This window comes from Talpa europaea, assembly GCF_964194135.1.
Source record: "Talpa europaea genome assembly, chromosome: 5".
Taxonomy (NCBI): Eukaryota; Metazoa; Chordata; class Mammalia; order Eulipotyphla; family Talpidae; genus Talpa; species Talpa europaea.
In genome coordinates, this window is record NC_140071.1 from 105,268,592 (window position 1) to 105,286,815 (window position 18,224).

The 18,224-nt window shown below is 36.7% G+C and overlaps 1 protein-coding gene across 1 annotated transcript in view; it reads left to right on the plus strand.

The window, feature by feature from the left end:
• Positions 1-15,709, plus strand: part of CENPC (centromere protein C) — a gene marked incomplete at both ends in the record, with an annotated part of 59,704 nt that extends 43,995 nt beyond the window's left edge. Inside the window, 7 exons of the mRNA XM_084233003.1 lie at positions 1,775-1,834; positions 6,110-6,214; positions 6,995-7,123; positions 7,861-7,956; positions 9,784-9,938; positions 13,990-14,080; positions 15,639-15,709. Coding sequence (XP_084089129.1) covers positions 1,775-1,834; positions 6,110-6,214; positions 6,995-7,123; positions 7,861-7,956; positions 9,784-9,938; positions 13,990-14,080; positions 15,639-15,709 — 707 coding nt within the window. The remainder of the gene's footprint in view (positions 1-1,774; positions 1,835-6,109; positions 6,215-6,994; positions 7,124-7,860; positions 7,957-9,783; positions 9,939-13,989; positions 14,081-15,638) is intronic.
• Positions 15,710-18,224: the final 2,515 nt, after the last annotated feature.

The following is an 18,224-nucleotide window of genomic DNA, read 5'->3' on the forward strand; positions in this document are numbered from 1 at the left end:
ATTTTAGGGGCGGAATTAACAGCCTTATTGAGATGTACTTCATGTATTATACAACTAATCCATTTATAATATATAATTTAACTGCGTGCCTCTATCACCACATTAATTTTAGAGTACTTTCATCACCCCAAAAAAAGAAAAAACATACTCGGTGGCAGGCATCTTCCTTTCTGTTCCCCCGACAATACCCATGCCCAGGCATCCACTGATCTCCTTTTGATCTATTTAGACTTACCTATTCTGAATAGAGATATATGATTTTATGATTACTGAATTTTCTCTATATCAGCAACTTTATAAAGTATCTAATGCATTCATTCTTAATCTTTTGCTATTGATATAATGGCTTCATTTGAGAATATAGTAAAGACTCCAACATACTATTTCATGATATGAATATTACATATAAAATTGTATAAAAATTTTAGGTGGTTCTTAGATGTTAAGTGTTAGAGTTACATATCACTGGATAATTAAACACCCAAACCTTAGTGAATTAATGCAATAATTGATTCATCTTACTGTTCTGTGGAGTGACCTGGCTTAGCTGGACATCTTTCACCTGGACTCTCAGCATGCCTTTCAAGTGTATGCTGCTGAAGCTGGAGTCATTTGAAAGCCCAAATGGACTGGAAGTCCATGGTGACTCCATTTTTATATTTGGCACTCAGCCAGGGTGGCTTAAATACTCGGGGCTGGCCAAGCATCTCTTTTCTTCCACAAGGCTTTAACATATGGTTAACTTGGGTTTCATTATAACATGGCAGTCTTGGGGTAGTCAGTCTTCATTCATGGTGGCCATCTTTCTGTAGTGCAATGTACTTCTAAGAGATCCAGGTGGAATCTACACATCTACTTAGGACTTGAAACCCAGAATATTATCATCTCTGCTGCATTCTCTTAAGCAAGTAAGTCCTTAAGGCCAGGAGTGACATAGGAGAAGAGAAGACACTGCCTCTTTAAAATGAACATTTGTCCATAGTAAGGGAAAAAACTGTAATTATGTTCACATGCTGTTTAGCAAACTAAAATTGATGACCTCTGACCTTATTGGCACAATGCTAAACTCAGTACAGTTGTACTATTTTAAAACTTCAAGGATCATAGATTACATTATTAGCATATTAATTGTTCTTTATCCCACCCTACATTTTTATCTACCCAGTGACCAATAGAAAACATTTGTTTTTTGGTCATTTTTATTTATTTTAATTTTGGGATCACATTTTACTCCCCCTTATATGTACATGTTCCACTCACACTCCACTGAACCACTCATTCTATGCACGTCCCTCCCCCATTTTCTCTTCCCTCTCCCTTGTGCCCCCGGTGACCAGTACATTTTCCCAATAAGTCCAAGATCAGTGCTTGCTGTATTTTGCCAGTGTATGGCTTTATTTGTTATTGTTATTTATATTTCACAAGTGAGTAAAACCATCTAATATCTGTCTTTCACTTCAGAATCTTCCTTTGAGCAAATTTTAATTTTTTTAATACTTAGGTGAAAATGTGGCCCCAACCTCTGTTTTGCTCCAATGCAGGTGAAGTCCTGGTTATTAACAGATAGATTAGATATAGTCATTGTACCAAGATCTAGAGAAATATCGCACAGTTTTTCATTAGTTTTTATTCCTTAACTGTGAAAAGCATTGAACTAATAAGATGTATTTTCAAGTAAATTTTATTTAAAAACATACTGAAGTTGACCCAGTAGCACACTTTAACTCAACATACTGTTAGCTGTTGTGTATGATATATTGCTTATATTTTGCAGATGACTCAAGAGTAAAAGGATCTCAAGTAACATCAGAAAGCAAAATACATCACAAATTAGGTAAGATTATTTTTCTCTTTTAATATTTTCATAGGACTTGTTTCTAAATATAATTTAATTTTCCTGAAGCGGGCGGAAAAATTATTTGGATTAATTGATTCATTAAAAGTACATATTTATTTTTCATTAATTACACACTAAATCTATACTGGCCACTGAGTTTCTTTATTGTTTATTTACAAATCAAATAGCAGTGTCACTTATTGCCCAATAGTAAGGAGCTGGGTGGAAAATTCTATAAGATTATGGTATCCCTGACAACTCCCATTTTTATCCAGTTCGCTGCTAAATAAAGTCATGGTTAGATACATAAATAGGCAAAGCTGAGAGCAAAGGAACCTTTGAAGAGGCCCATTTGAGATTCATAACTCCATGGTTCTCAGAGAGATAGTTGTGGAATTAGAGTAATTTTTTAATAGTGTGGAATTAGAGTGATTTTAACTTTGTGGAATTAGAGTGATTTTTTAATATTTTTCTTATACACCAGGATGAGTGCTGCTGTACTTAGACCTAAAGAGAACCACTAGGCGTGAAGTTCTCTTTAGTTGCTTCAGCCAGAAAGTTGCTCATACCTTGTCAGTTTTTTGTGGATCCATAATGAGAGACAAATATACCTCTCTCCTTATGTTTATCTTAAATTGGAATCATCCCTAGAGTCAGGAGTAGGCAAAGAGAAATAACAATGCTTCTGAGCAGGGGCTGCAGCACCCAGAGGAGAATCAAGCATTATTTCCAATAACTGTAGGTACCTACTGGTGAGCAAGAACTTTTGTCATAGACAACAATTTTAATAATAACAAAAATATGACCACATTCAGAGATTTGGTTACAGCATAGAAGACTTTTTGATTCTAAAAAATCGTAATTTTTCAGTTAAAGAGGCCAGTAAATGAACAATAAGTAAACATAATACTGTTGAGAACTGAATTAGTAACTGGTGTTGACATGTAAGAAATTCCTCAGAACATAAAATACAAAAATTGGAAACCATGAAGATAAAAGATACGCAGTCGAAATAATGTAGAGACAGCAGACAAAGCATGTAGGATTTCTTTTTTTTTTTTTTTAAACATTTTTTTTTTTTTTATAGAGGCATGTTTTATTTATTTATTTGTTTGTTTGTTTGTTTTGTTTATACATGCACTGGGTACAGTCAGAAGCACGGGAGGGTGAGAGAATTCACCAGAGCCAGAGCGGGGAGCAGAGCAGGCAGAAGGACCAAAGTACACTGCTGAGGGGAGCAGCGGGCGGCAGGAGAGGTCTGCGCGCCATGTGGGACCCTCCTCCGGTGGCCGGGGAGCAGCCGGGGATCGAACCGGCGCCGCAGAGGCCGCGGGCAGCTTCGCAACCCAGCGCTCAACCGCTGCGCCACCGGGGAGGCCCGCATGTAGGATTTCTAGGGAAAAAAAGAAACAGATGGAAGAGAGAGAACAGTTAAAGAAATAGTTTAAGCTTCTCTGGATTAAAGATGACTTGAATCTGCAGTTTGAATGAATTGCCAACTACCAGTCAGAATTACGGATATAAGTGATTAAAATCCTTGTATTTTAAAAATACAGGGAAGCTTCTACATCAAAACAAAAAATTATGAAGGAGAAGAAATGAGTAGCACTTTTCATCTGTGTAACTCTAGAAAATAACTACAGCCTGCTTTCAGAAAAGCATTACAATCCAATAATCTTTTATCTGGTAAATATATTTTTCTTACTGATAAGTTAACTTATTTTGCAGATAATGCAAGAATGAATTTAGTATCCTCCATGTAAATACCCTTGTAAGATATTCTAAACAAGTACTGTGTAAATCATAACTGGGTACAAAGAGGAAACAGTGGTGAGGAATGATTATTACATTATATATGACTAATTTAAATGATGTGTATTTGTTTTCTGTTGCTTTGTACCGAGTTACTACCAATTTATGGATTTAAACAACAAACATTTATTATCCCATGGTTTTCATTGGTCAGGAACTCAGACAAAAGTTAGCTGGGTCCTGTGTTCTAGGGATATCACAAGCTGCAATCAAAAGTGTCAGCTTGGACTGTGATCGCATTTGCGGCTCCAGATCCTCTTCATGTGATTAAGGGAAGAAAAGGAATAATCATTGATCAAACCAATAAAAGTTAGGAGAAAGAAAAATCATTAATATAAGATAATTAAGAAATATAAAGTAAAATGGAAGAACTAAAAGGAAGCATATTGTTACACTATGTGTATTAAGTTCCTTTAATATGATAGAAACTATCAGATTTGGTTAAATAATACAAATCAAACTACATATTTATACTATGCTCTTAAAACAAGTTTTTAAATGAAAGATCATCAAAGAATTAAGTAGGTATACCAGAAGAAAATAGTAGTGTAATTTAAGTATTAAACAAGGTAGAAATTTTTCCCCAACCTGCCCCCCAAGCAAAGTAGAATTTAAGATTAAAATAAAAGTGTAGGGCCTCCCCGGTGGTGCAGCGGTTGAGCACTGGGCTGTGAAGCTGCCTGCAGCCTCTGCAGCACCTGTTCCATCCCTTGCCACTGGCGAGGGTCCCACATGGTGCATCAGACCTCTCCTGCCGTGCCCGCTGCTCCCTTCAGCAGCGTACTTCGTCAATCTGCCTGTTCTGCTCTGGTGAATTCTCACCCTCCTGAGCTTCTGACTATACCCAGTGTGCGTATAAATAAATAAATACATCTTTAAAAAAATAATAAAATAAAGTGAAAATGTAGGATAAAGAAAGGACATGTAATGGTAATGGTAAAGTGAACAATTTATGAAGAAGATGTAAAAAATGCGCAAAACAACCTAGCAGCTAAATAAGAGAAAGCGAGGAGATTTTTTTTTTTTATTTAGATAATACAGTTAGACTGGGAGGTTTTATTTTATGTGTGGGTGTGTTGTGTCACTTTAAAAAAAAATTTTTTTATATCTTTTTTTTTTTCCTCCTTTCTGTTGATTGGAGAGTGCCAACTTTGTGGGTGGGGGTGGGTAGCAGGGTTCTGAGCTTTCCTCCCTTCTAGACCTCTTTTATGGCAACTTTCTTCTTTGGGCAGTTTGCCAGAGTCGCCCGTTTATCTTCCGTGTCCCAGTTCTCTCAGGGACCTGCTGTTTTTCCTCCCTATTAACTTTTTTTTATGGGAGGTCTTACTGGCAGCGTCTCCTCGCCACCATGTTGGTGATGTCTCAAGACTCTTTGTTGTTCATTTTTAAACAATATTTGCTTCCCCCCACCCCCTCAGGTGTAGTCCCTATGGAATTTCCTTCCCCAATGTACCCCTGCACCATCACCTCAGTCCCCTGTTCTCCTCCCTCCCTCCTTCTGATCCCTCTCCCTCCTCCTCCCCTACAGTATGTCTCTGATTTATAATTGTCTGTTTTGCTTTGTTGTGTTTTGTGCTGTTATTATTTTTTTACACCGATGTCTTATTTGGTTCCCTTATATTCCTGCTATAAGTGAAACCATCCGATATTTTTCTTTTTCCTTCTGGCTTATTTCACTGACCATAATTCCTTCTAGCTCCATCCATGTTACTGCAAATGGCATGAGTTTATCTTTTTTGGTTGCTGAATAATATTCCATTGTGTATATATACCACATCTTCTTGATCCATAGACTGGAATGTTTTAATAACACATTTTCAGAATTAGACATCTCTTGCAAACAAAAAAATAGATAAGAACATAAGAATTTAATTAGATAGCCAACAGACTCAACTGGTATGTAGAACTTTGTGTTATTGTGATACAGTGAGTGGGTTATGTGTATGTATACACATGGACACATGTATACATAACCTTTTAAATTACAAATAAACTCTTGTGGAGTACCTAGATGGTTTTCAGTTTGATTTTTGTTTTGTGTTTCTATTCGAAGCACTACTACTGAGAATGTGTTATTGTACCTATCTATGGCTTTGCCCATTTTTTGTGTACATTTTTGCAAATTCATTTTCTCAAAATGAAATTTCTGAGTCAAAGAGTTTAACAGGTATTATTAAATTGTCTGCAATCAGTTTCAATTTCTACCTATGGTATATGACAGTACCTGTGTGCCTTCAACATCATTAATCCTGGGTATCATTGAGTTTTCAAGTCTTTTCCAAACTAGCAGCCTATTTTGTTGTTGACATTTCCTTACATATTAGCATAAATGTTTTAAAACGGTTTTAGTGTTTTGTCTAGAAGTATTAGCATTTAGGAGGTAATATAATCTTTTCAATGCAAAGCATCATCCAACTAAACATTTATATATATACATTTTTGTTTCTTATATTTTTACAGTATTGCCATCCAACACACCAAATGTTCGCAGGACCAAGAGAATACGAATGAAGCCTTTGGAATACTGGCGAGGGGAACGCATAGATTATCAAAGAAGGCCGTCAGGTAAAATTCAATTTATGCTTTAATGTCTGACAGTAAAAAATAATAATTGCAGTTTACTTATGTATGTTATATGCCAGCTAAGCCTACGTATTTACATACATTTTGTTATTTAATCATTCCCCCCAAATGTGACAGGAATAAACGATTTTGTTTGAGTACTGTAGAGTACTCTAGAGACAGAGTTAGAGATATCTCTTAGTAGCAATTTGAGGTGAGTGCGTGACTTTATAGAACTTTATGAACGATTTCCTTACTATCCACCAGGTTTCTAATTGAACGAAATGAAATATTAGATCAGAACATAAGAAAATTATAAATGGTAAAGGTTAAGTATTCCCTTTTTATTCTTATTTCATATTTTTCTACATAAATGGTAAAGGTTGGGCACAAAAGTATTGTGAGTGTTATCTTAAAGTTATTTCCTTTCTTAAAGAATATAGCTAAGTCAAAGAACTAAACTCACATGTGGACTACTATAAATAATTCATTGCTGGCCTTTGTGTGTTTTTTTGTTTTTTTTTTTTTTAAATTGCCAGGCGTGACTATTGATTTTACACAACTGAAGTCATTCAGTCATGTTTCACCAGTGCTTCTAGATTTAGAATAAAAGACATTTACATGAAATAGGTTGGTAGTATGTGTTATTTGAATTGTTAACTATAGAATATAGTAATAGTAATGTTTTCTTTGGTACTTTGAAAGGAAATGATTATATTTAGAGTTTTGTTTCTCACTTTTCATTTCTCAGATATGAAATTTTACCATTTTTGTTAATTTCAGGGGGCTTTGTGATTGGTGGAATACTATCCCCAGATGCAGTATCATCTAAAAGGAAGGCAAAAGGAAACATGGAAAAAATCAACAAAATTGTTAATAGAAAAAGGATCTGTCTTGATAATGATAAAAGAAGTATGAACTTATTCCTGAAAGTAACTTCTAGATTTTCTTTTAAGTGACAGTACTTTGAAAAGTAGAACTTTGAAAATTTTGAAATTTATCTCTAAAAACTCAGATGTGGTACTATAGGGTAAAAATGACCACCTTTCCCCCACAAATTTTGAAATAAAATTTGAAATTCTTTTAAAAAAAATCATTAATGGCATAGTATAAATAATTTCTTCATAAGCAAACCACACAAACGAAACTCCTTTTCTGTCCCCAAGCTGTGGTTAAAATTGACATTTTAATGAATTTTTCTAAAGTGTAGTACATGCTCTCAGAGAATATGCAGAACAGTCATTTAACTTCTTGATGATGCAAGAGTTCAAGAGTTGTTATGTTTTGGGCCTCCCCTGGTGGCACAGCCGTTGAGCGCTGGGTTGCGAGGCTGCCTGCAGCCTCTGCAGTGCCAGTTCGATCCCCGGCCACCGGCGAGGGTCCCACACACACACACACACACAAAAAAAAAAAAAAAAAACCAAGAGTTGTTATGTTTTAATAGGCTTATAGAAAATGTGTTTAGGATGTATGCTTCTATAGTAAATCATTGTGGTTTTTGAACTTTTATCAAAGTGGTCATTTTTAAATAGGACTATACCTCTGCTTATTTTCTGCTATAACTTGTCCATTATTGTATTTCATACTAGTTTTTCTTCAGTTGAAAAGAATTTTAAATAGTTTGTATTTCAATGATACTTCTTTTGCAGATAATAAATTAGCGATAAATCTGAATATACCTCTGGGAGATCCTTTGCAACCAACGAGGGTAAAGGACCCAGAAACAAGAGAGATTATTCTTATGGGTAAGATAAAGGATGGTATTGAAAATGTTTAGTTTAAAAAACAAAGGACAAAAACTTGATTTGTTGACTGACTTTTATCTACTTTCCATCTCTTGCTCCATTTATTTCAGAGCAAAAATCCAGTAGAATGTCTAATGCTAATAAGCAGCCTGTGTGAGGGCTGTTCTGGGGGAGCACTGATGGCAAGTAATCTCCAGGGACACAGAACACCATGAATTTGTCCTTTGAACTACAAGTACCATTGTCAAGACTGTTAACTCCTACAGTGGTGTTCAGGAGGTCACATTGAGACAAGCCATTTATGGGGAATTGTAGCAAACAGACTCAGGATATACTCTTTTTTTTTTTTTTTCTTTTTTATTTTAAATAGAGGCATGTTTTATTTATTTATTTGCTTTGTTTGTTTTTTGTTTATACATGCACTGGGTACAGTCAGAAGTGCGGGAGGGTGAGAGAATTCACCAGAGCCAGAGCGGGGAGCAGAGCAGGCAGAAGGACTGAAGTACACTGCTGAGGGGAGCAGCGGGCGGCAGGAGAGGTCTGCGCGCCATGTGGGACCCTCCTCCGGTGGCTGGGGAGCAGCCGGGGATCGAACCGGTGCCGCAGAGGCCGCGGGCAGCTTTGCAACCCAGCGCTCAACCGCTGCGCCACCGGGGAGGCCCTCAGGATATACTCTTATTTTGATCCTAGGCAGGGATTATAGATAGTATTAAGACAGCCTTCCAGGTCTTGGAATGCCAGTAATGGTACCTGGTAGGTGAAACCTTTGGGGAGCATGACTAACAGAACAATCAGTCAAACAAATAACAGGCTTAAACCTAAGGCCTACAGAGGGTTCTGGAAGGTGCCTGTTATATTTAGTAGGTTTTAAACATTCAGTGTCTGGAGACTGTGGGAGTTCCCAAGGGTTTGACTAATGTGTGGTGGGGATAAGTGACATTCCACTAGGCAATATTTATATATTTGAAATACATAAATGTTTCAACAACTTACTTCTTTATTCAATTATTTGGCAATAGAGGTAGAAGTACAGAGAATTTTATTTAGTGTTAACATTAATAGCATTACCATACTGTACAAGATTTGAAAAATTGTGTTGTTAGGCGTTCATTACTTTTTGTCTGTTTTTTGAGCCTCTATTCTCTATATTCTATAATGTGTAGGATTACTAACATTCCTGAGTAGCCAAGGAAACAGTGTCAGAAGCTACTGATAGATAAGAATATTAGTTACAGATTTGGAAAGGTTTGTAAGTAAAAGGGAAATTCAAAAGTAAGATAGTAATTTGTGAGTAACAGAATTCTGTTTACTGAGTACCTTTACCTGATAAGTAAATACCTTGTTATTTAATAATCTGTCAATCAGTTACAAAAGAATAGTGGCATAATGATTAAGAGTTATGATAAACTTTTTAAAGATACGGAATTCTTATCTCTTTATTTTATTTTCCAACCTTCCTATAATAGAAATAATAATTACTGCCATTAATATTAATAGCTAAGACCTACCTAATGTTTACTTTGTGCCAGTGTCTTAAATATCTCACACCTGTAACTCATATGAAATATGAACTTTCTTTTTTAATCTCATTGTATAGCAAAGAAAATGGAGAGAGACAGACAGACATTGATAACTTAGCTAAATTCATAGAGCTTGTAAGGCAGAGGGAGGATTTGTCCTCTGGCATTCTGTCTCCAGAGTCAATTAACTTAATCACTTCTGTCTAAGACAGGTTTACATCTAGTCGTAACTATTATATGTGTGTGTGTATTGTTGCATTACTATTTTTTGTATTTATTTTTACTTCATATTTATTTTTTCCCTTAGATCTTGTAAGGCCACGAGATACTTACCAATTTTTTGTTGCGCATGGTGAACTGAAAGTATATAAAACACTGGATACACCCTTTTTTTCTACTGGAAAATTGACATTAGGACCACATCAAGAAAAGGGAAAGCAGCATGTTGGCTCAGATATATTGGTAAGTTTATTTCTCCATATATTTATCTTTTTGATATTGGTGCAAGTCTGATTTATTGAACTTGATGAAGCATAAAGTGCTGTTTCCTCAAAAATATTACTATAGTGCTCAGAATTTTTTTTTAATTTGTTAATCTATTGAGAGTTAATCAATCTGTGCTTACTTAAAAGTTGTTCTGTGCATAGCAGTGTAACCTTGAGATTCAGAACTTTGATTCCGATGTCTTTAGAACAAAAATCTTAGTGTATAGGTTTGTAAACAATCGTTAAAATTTTAAAGCTTGAGGGGATTTATAGTGATTAAATCTAAATCTTGTTCTCCATCATGCAGTTTAGCAATAATGAGGTGAAAAGAATTCACAATCTTGTAATTAGTTAGCAGCAGACTGGGCACTGGAAGCTAGTTGCTTGAAAAAGTACTCAACAGTATATTATCGTATATAGCAAAATTGCTGGCCTAAGTTATCTCTGTTTCTCTCTTTCTCTCTCTCTCTTTTTTTTTAGATTTATTTATTTATGTATACAAGAACTAGAGTTCAGACTAGAGGTGTGGGGGGGTGAGAGGATTCACCAGAGACAGAGTGGGGAGCAGAACAGTGTATTTCAGGCAGATTGACTGAAATACACTGCTGAGGGAGCAGCAGGTGATTTTAAGAGAAGTCTGCTGCGCCTGTGGGTAGTTCCCTGGCAGGGGATCGAACTTGTGCTGCGGTGGCTGCAGATAGCTTCATAGGTTGCGTCCTAACCCCTTGCACCACCAGGAAGGCCCTGTGTTTCTCTCTTTAGAGATTCACCCCTTTGCAACTTTTATGTATCATGTGTATGTATGTATATATTAGATATTCATGCGAGTTCATTATTGTATATTTCAAAAACCTTGTTAGTAAAATGTGTGCAAAGTGGGGAGGCTTGTGTTTAGAGAGCCAAACTGAATAAATAAGGAAAAAACATAGAAATACATGCTACAGTATCTTTTCTCTAAAGTTGATATAAATTTTGTTGTTATTGGGCCTCCCCTGGTGGCGCAGGCGGTTGAGCGACGCGCTGTGAGGCTGTCCGCGGCCTCTGCAGCACCGATTCCATCCCAGCCAGCCGGCGAGGGTCCCACATGGCGCGGCAAACCGCTCCTGTCTCGCCCGCTGCTCCCCTCAGTAGTGAGTTTCGTCAGTCTGCCTGTTCTGTTCCCCACTCTGTCTCTGGTGAATCCTTTCTCCCTCCCACGCATCTGACCTGTACCCTGGTTCTTATAAAAAATAAATCTTTAAAAAATTTTTTTGTTGTTGTTGTTTTATTAAATTATAAGGGTTCTGGGCCTCCCTCATGGCCTAGGTGTTAAGTCTCAGCACTATCACCACTACAGCCTGAGTTCCATCCCCGGCCAGGGAGCTAACCCATTTATACCTCTCCTGTCTCACTTGCTGCTCCCCTTAGAAGTTTATTACAGTAAATCCACTCTGTCTCTTGTGTACCCTCTCAGTCCCAGCACTTCTGGCCTTCACCCCAGTTCTTCTACGCAAAAAAATATATAAATTATAAGAGTTCTTTTAGAGCTTTTTTTCAAACACTTCTTTCCCATTTAGGAAATCAGTATGTCATAGTGGTTAAGAACATGAATTCTGGAATCAAACTAGTTCAAATCCAACTTTTCCATTTCTATCACGACCTTAGAAAGTCACACCCTTAGTGCCCTGCCTTGTCTTCTTCATCTCTGAAAAACTAATATCTATACTTACTTAGTACCCATCTCACTGGTATATATATATACATTGAATGAATAAAAATAAAGTGCTCAGAACATTGGCTGGCCTAGAGCAAGTGCTATTATAAATGCTAGCTGCATTGTGGTAGTTTAGGCTCGTTTCAAAAAGTGGTTTAAAAAAAAGGGAAGTAGGAGGAAGGCGAATTCTCTGAAGCAAAGAAAAAAAAAAATCCCAATGGCTGAATCTCAAAATTTGAATTTTGAAGTTTAAAAGCCTTGCAGTTTTTATTTAGTTGCCTTCCCAAAACCAGATTATTTGCAGGATTCTGCTATCTATGTATAAAACGTAAAATTTGCCATGTTTGATTATGGAAGTCTGTATGACTGAAGAGATTTATCTTATTTTATTACTCTTGGTACTTATGTAAATGCATGACTTTTTTTGTCTTTTTTTTTTTTTTTAAGATTTGTTTTTATATTTTATACAAGAACCAGGGTACAGGGCCTCCCCAATGGCACAGCGGTTGAGCGCTGGGCTGTGAAGCTGCCTGTAGCCTTTGCAGCACCTGTTCGATCCCCAGCCACCAGCAAGGGTCCCACATGACGCGCAGACCTCTCCTGCCGCGTCCGCTCCTCCCCTTAGCAGTGTATTTCATCAGTCTGTTTGTCTGGCTCTGGTGAATTCTCTCACCCTCCCGTGCTTCTGACTGTACCCAGTGCTTGAATAAATAAACAAACAAATAAACAACCAAACAAATAAATAAATAAATCTTTAAAAAAAAAGAACTGGGGTACAGACCAGATGCGCGGGAGAGTGAGAGATTCACCAGAGACAGAGCAGGGAACAGAACAGGCAGACTGACGAAACACACTGCTGAGGGGAGCATCGGGTGAGACAGGAGAGGTCTGCCGTGCCGTGTGGGACCCTCCCAAGCCGGTCGGGATTGAATCAGCACTGCAGGCTGTGGATAGCTTCACCAGCATGGCACTCAACCGCCTGTGCCACCAGGGGAGGCCCTTGTCTTTTTTTTTTAAAGATTTATTTTTTTATTTATACAAGGACTGGGATACAGGCCAGAGGCACAGGAGGGTAAGAGGATTCACCAGAGAAAGAGTGGGGAGCAGAACAGGCAGATGGACCAAAGACACTGCTAAGGGGAGGAGCGGGCGACAGGAGAGGTCTGCTGTGTCATGTGGGTATCTCCCTGGCCAGCCAGGAATCGAACCAGCGCTGCAGAGGCTGCGGACAGCTTTACAGCACTGCACTCAACCGGTGGTGCCACTGGGGAGGCCCCGTTTTTTGTCTTTTTGTTCTTTCTTTGACTCATTAGTCAAATTGAGTAGTCTGGTGTCCTAAACTTGGAATCATTAAAGAGAGGTCCATAAAAACCTAGCCATTTTTTCTAATATAAATGGTGCCCATCTATACTATAGTTTTTCAGCTTTACTATAGTATAAAAGCAATATGTATTCAGTAAAAACTGGGTGGCAGCAGCAGCAGCAGCAATGCTCCCAGCCAGCATTTTCAGTTTGTGATATTATCACTTTACAATGGGTTTATTCAGACATTGTAAGTTGAGGAAGGTCCATATAGTAAAGTGACATTCTTTACAGTGATTCTGAGTTTTCATAAGCCAATAAATAATAATGAAAAAAAAAAAGACTTTTTTCCCTGTATAGTTTCCTATTGCCAGTTCTAAAAAATGACCACAAATTTTGTGACTTGAAAGGACACCCACTATTATCATAGTTAGGTCAGTTATAAAAGTCTGGTGGACTTCACTATTTCGAACCAAGATATGGGCAGATCTGTATTCTTCTCTGGAGGTTCATAGGTTGAATCTGTTTTCAAGTTCTGTGGTTAGCAAAGATCAGTTCCATGTATTTAAATGGCTGAGGTTCTCGTTTCTTCACTGGCTATTAATCAGTATGTTAGTCTCAAGATCTGGAAATAGTCTGTATTCCTTGGTTCCTGACCCTCTTCAGTGCTAACAACAGTGTATCTCATGTTTCATTTCTCTCACTTCTCTGTTTCATCTCTCCAAGGCTTCCAGCAGGAGAAATTTTTATTTCTATTTTTAAGGGCTTATACAACTAGATTAGACCCAACTAGATAACTCAAGGTTATCTTTCTAAGGCCCCTTTTACTACCTAACAGTAAATTCTGAAGATTAGCATCTGGGCATCTTGGCTGGAGGCTGTGTGTGATGGCGGGGCGGGGGTGGGGTGAGGGGTGTGTGTGTGTGTGTGTGTGTGTGTGTGTGTGTGTACGGGGGAGGGTTACTAGGGCCCTTATTTCCTTAATTCTTTGTTGTGGTTCAACTTGAAATGAAATTGGTTTTTAAATTTACAGGTTTTTTATGTTAAGTTTGGTAACCTTTTATGTACCTTACATGAAACACCTTATGTGATAACAACTGGGGATTCATTCTTTGTTCCTTCAGGTAAGAATAATTAAAGACATTCTCTTTCACATATTATAGCATTTTTATAGATACTCATGAGCACCCTGAAGATTGAAACCACAGTGATCAAAATTAAGCATGATGTCATTGATGCTAAAGAAGCTTGGTACATATTTTCTTTTAGTTTTATCACTAAAGAAGTATTTTAATACTTGAAATTTGAATATATGAAATGTGAAGAATTGTGAAATACAAATAAATACAAGAAAATATAAGAATTGCTTATTGCTGAAAATATTTACTTAGAATATAGGTTGTCTCCAGGATAGAAGAAAAGTTACTATCTTTAAGACATCGTGCAGTCACGCGATTTTGAGTAGGTTATTTATTTTAAGATTTATTTATTAGGCCCTCCCTGGTGGCAGGGGTTAAAGACACAGCACTACTGCCAGCCACTATGGCACAAGTTCAGTCGGCTAGGGGGCTAACCTACATGGTGCAACAGACTTCTCCTGTCTCACCCTCTACTCCCCTCAGCAGTGTTTTGCTGCATAAAAGAACTGGGGTGCAGGCCAGAGGTGCAGAGGTGAGAGGCTTCACCAAAGACAGAGTGGGGAGCAGAAAAAGCATATCTGCTGAAGTACACTGCTGAGGGGAACAGTGGGCGAGACAGGAGAGGTCTGCTATGCCATGTGGGTTAGCTCCCTGGCCTGGGCTCAAACTCATGCCACAGTGGCTGGCAATAGCTTAATAGGGCTGACACTTTAACCCCTGAGCCACCAGGGAGGCCCTTGAGTAGGTTATTTAAACATACAGAATATTGTATGTTTGAAGAACACAGTATTGAAGAATACGGATTTGGGGAATAGGAATTTTAATTTGTTCATTTGTTTTCATTCATTCAACAAACGTGAATGAGAGTCTGCCTAGCATTGCTCTAAGAGTGAAGGATATATAAGTGAACAAAATAGGAAAAAATTCCTGCTGTCATGGAGCTTACATTCTAATGAAAACAAAAAATATTTGTATGTACCAGCACTGTTGTGAATACAACATTTACTGATGCAGTTAAGTTTAATATGTATCAGTTTCTCATATATATAGAAAGTTACAGTATGGTACTCAGTCCTGTAAAACCTACTTTATGTGTGGCTGGCTATTCATCTATATTTCATTTTTGCTGTTATTTGTCAACTTATTTAAGAGTAGCTTTTACTTAATATGTTACATTTTTACTATTTTATTTATGTTACCTTTCATACTTACTTGTACATGCATGTGTCTGGTTTAGGGGACTCCATAGCAGTTCCAAAAATTTAACAATGATTGGATGCAGGAAGAGATTTTACTTCCTGAACCCTTGTCTTTTTGCATTCATTGTCAGAATGACAATGAAGGTTACATTCTTTCAAACCTTATCTGGATCATAGGCAGTGGCTAACACAGATTTTTCAGTTTGTGGAATTAGTTACTTAGGGTTAGGTGGATTGATTATTTTTATTTGGTGCTGCTATATATATAATTGCTTAGTGATGACTATTTAATCAAGAGGAAATGATTTCTATGGAAATAATTTTTCTTATCACTCTATTTCTAGGTAATTATTACAACATCAAAAATCTTCTGGATGAGCAAAGTGTACTTCTTTTTACTCAGATAAAAAGATGAAATATGAAGCAAAGTTTAGATGTGTATGTGCATGCATGTGCATGAGTGTATATATACACATATACACAAAATGGTTTGTACAGTTGGAACATTTCTCTTTGTAATTATTTGCACTATTTTAAAATAATAAAATTTTATTTAGTTTTCTGTTACTTGTATCAGATATTTCAAGTTCCCATATCTTAATTTTTCCACAAATATACACTTGACCTCTAGTGGTTCCCATGCTTATAATATTTTAATAATATAAAATCAAAATTATTGCTTGCAGTGAAATACAATATGTTTATTTGTCAGAAGATATCTGATTAATATATCCATTTATTTAAAAGTCATTTCCAAATTTTAGTTTTAAATCACTAATTGTTAAGACAACCAAAAAATAGAGAACTGTAGGAAAATAGTACATCTGTATTAGTTTCCTTGGACTTTTGTAACAAACTAGTACAAACTGGGTGACTTAAAATAACAAAAATTCTGGAGCGTCAGAAATCAAAGTATCCGCAGAGATTCTCTCTCTCTCCTCTCTCAATCTCTGTCTGAATCTCTCTGAAACCTTTAAGGGAGAAGCCTTTCTCTCTTTGGTGTTCTTTTAACATCAGTAGTATTTTTTGTTAGAGACTGTCCTGTGCCATTGCTTTCTGTGCTCGGTTCCCTTCACCTTTCTAATATTTAGTGAAATATCTCACTAAATACATCTAGGCCATGGAGTCTAATTTTTATTTTTTTTATCTTATCTTATTTTTTTTTAAGATTTATTTTATTTATACAAGAGCTGGGGTACAGGCCAGAGGTCCAGGAGGGTGAGAAAATTCACCAAAGACAAAGTGGGGAGCAGGGCAGGCAGTCGGACCGAAAGCACTGCTGAGGGGAGCAGCAGGCGAGACAGGAGACGCCTACCACACCATGTGGGTCTCTCCTGGCCAGCCGGGATTCGAACCCGTGCTGCAGAGGCTGTGGACAGCTCCATAGTGCTGCGCTCAACCCAGTGTGCCACCAGGGAGACCCAAGAGTCCAATTTTTAGTTATTATTTTTTGTGGTATGTCTGTGTATATATATGTATATATGCATATATATGTCTGTGTATGTGTGTATATATATACGTATACATGCTATAATTACAAACATAGTTGATGTTTCATGGTAAATTATACTTAGGCCAGCCTCCTACTCATGTTTATGTTTAATTGTTAAACATATATTCGGAATCCTTTGGGGATGCAGTATGAAGTTTTTTCCTCAACGTTTGGTGGTTTATTATTTTTATTTCTCTTGCCATAAAAATGGAGGATAGCTTCTGTTTAAATTGTGACCACATTTTTGTTATTGATGAATGTTTTAGGATCAGTGTAACATTGGTATGGTTTTTGTTCATTTCATGATTATATTGTATAACCGCTTTGTGATTATAAAAATAAATTTCAGCTAGTCATTTTCTTTACTGAGCAGTCTAGTATCATTATTCTTCATCTCATTCTTCAATTGCAACAATAGTATATCTGCTACATTACAAGTAATATTTGAGTGTTTTTAAAAAGAGAAAACTTATTTTGAATTCAGTAATTTCTTTAAATCTTTTAATTAACCCAAAGTGTTACATATATTTGTTTGTATGCAGTTGTTTTGAGATTACATCAGTACCAGTTTTTACATATTTTAACAATGTCTCTTTAAACAGTATAAAGGTTTCTCAAAATGAATGTGAAATATATTACTGATATATATATAAATGCAAATTTTTTTTAAGATTTTTTATTTATTCATTTACATAAGAACCGGGTACAGGCCAGATTTGCGGGAGAGTGAGAGGATTCACCAGAGACAGAGCAGGGAACAAAACAGGCAGACTGACTGAAATACACTGCTGAGGAGAGCAGCGGACGAAACAGGAGAGTCTGCCAAGCCATGTGGGACCCTCGCCAGTTGGGCGGAATCAAACCGGCGCTGCAGAGGCTGCGGACAACTTCACAGCTCTGTGCTCAACCGCCTGTGCCACCAGGCGAGGCCCTAAATACAAATATTTAAAATATTTTTTCTAATTATGGATCTTATCAGTTAACTATTTTATAATGTTAACATTTAAAATTATCTTAGGATATAATTTAAATCAGGTTAATTTACTACAAAATTTCAGAAAAATTTCAAAGGGACAAATAAAAGATTACTTATTTGAATTTGTGGTTTAAGGTTTTAGGTAAGTCTGTGCTAGAAATAATATGAGTGTGACTTTGTTACATGAACCAAATATTGAGTATTCTCCAAAGATTATAGGTTAGTGGGATTACATGAAGCTCTTTTATTAGCTTTTTTTCTACCTCTTTTCTCAAAACATATGCTTCAACTCTTCTGCCTCACAATTCTAAGCTCTACAGGAAGAAAATAAAAGGAAGATAATATTGAGTCTTGTAAAAAAAGATTATCCTCATTCAGTAATGAAACAGTGAAGAATTAACACTACCTAAAAGACTCATGTTTCAAGCATTGACACAGTAATGTCAAATTGACAAGGAAAAG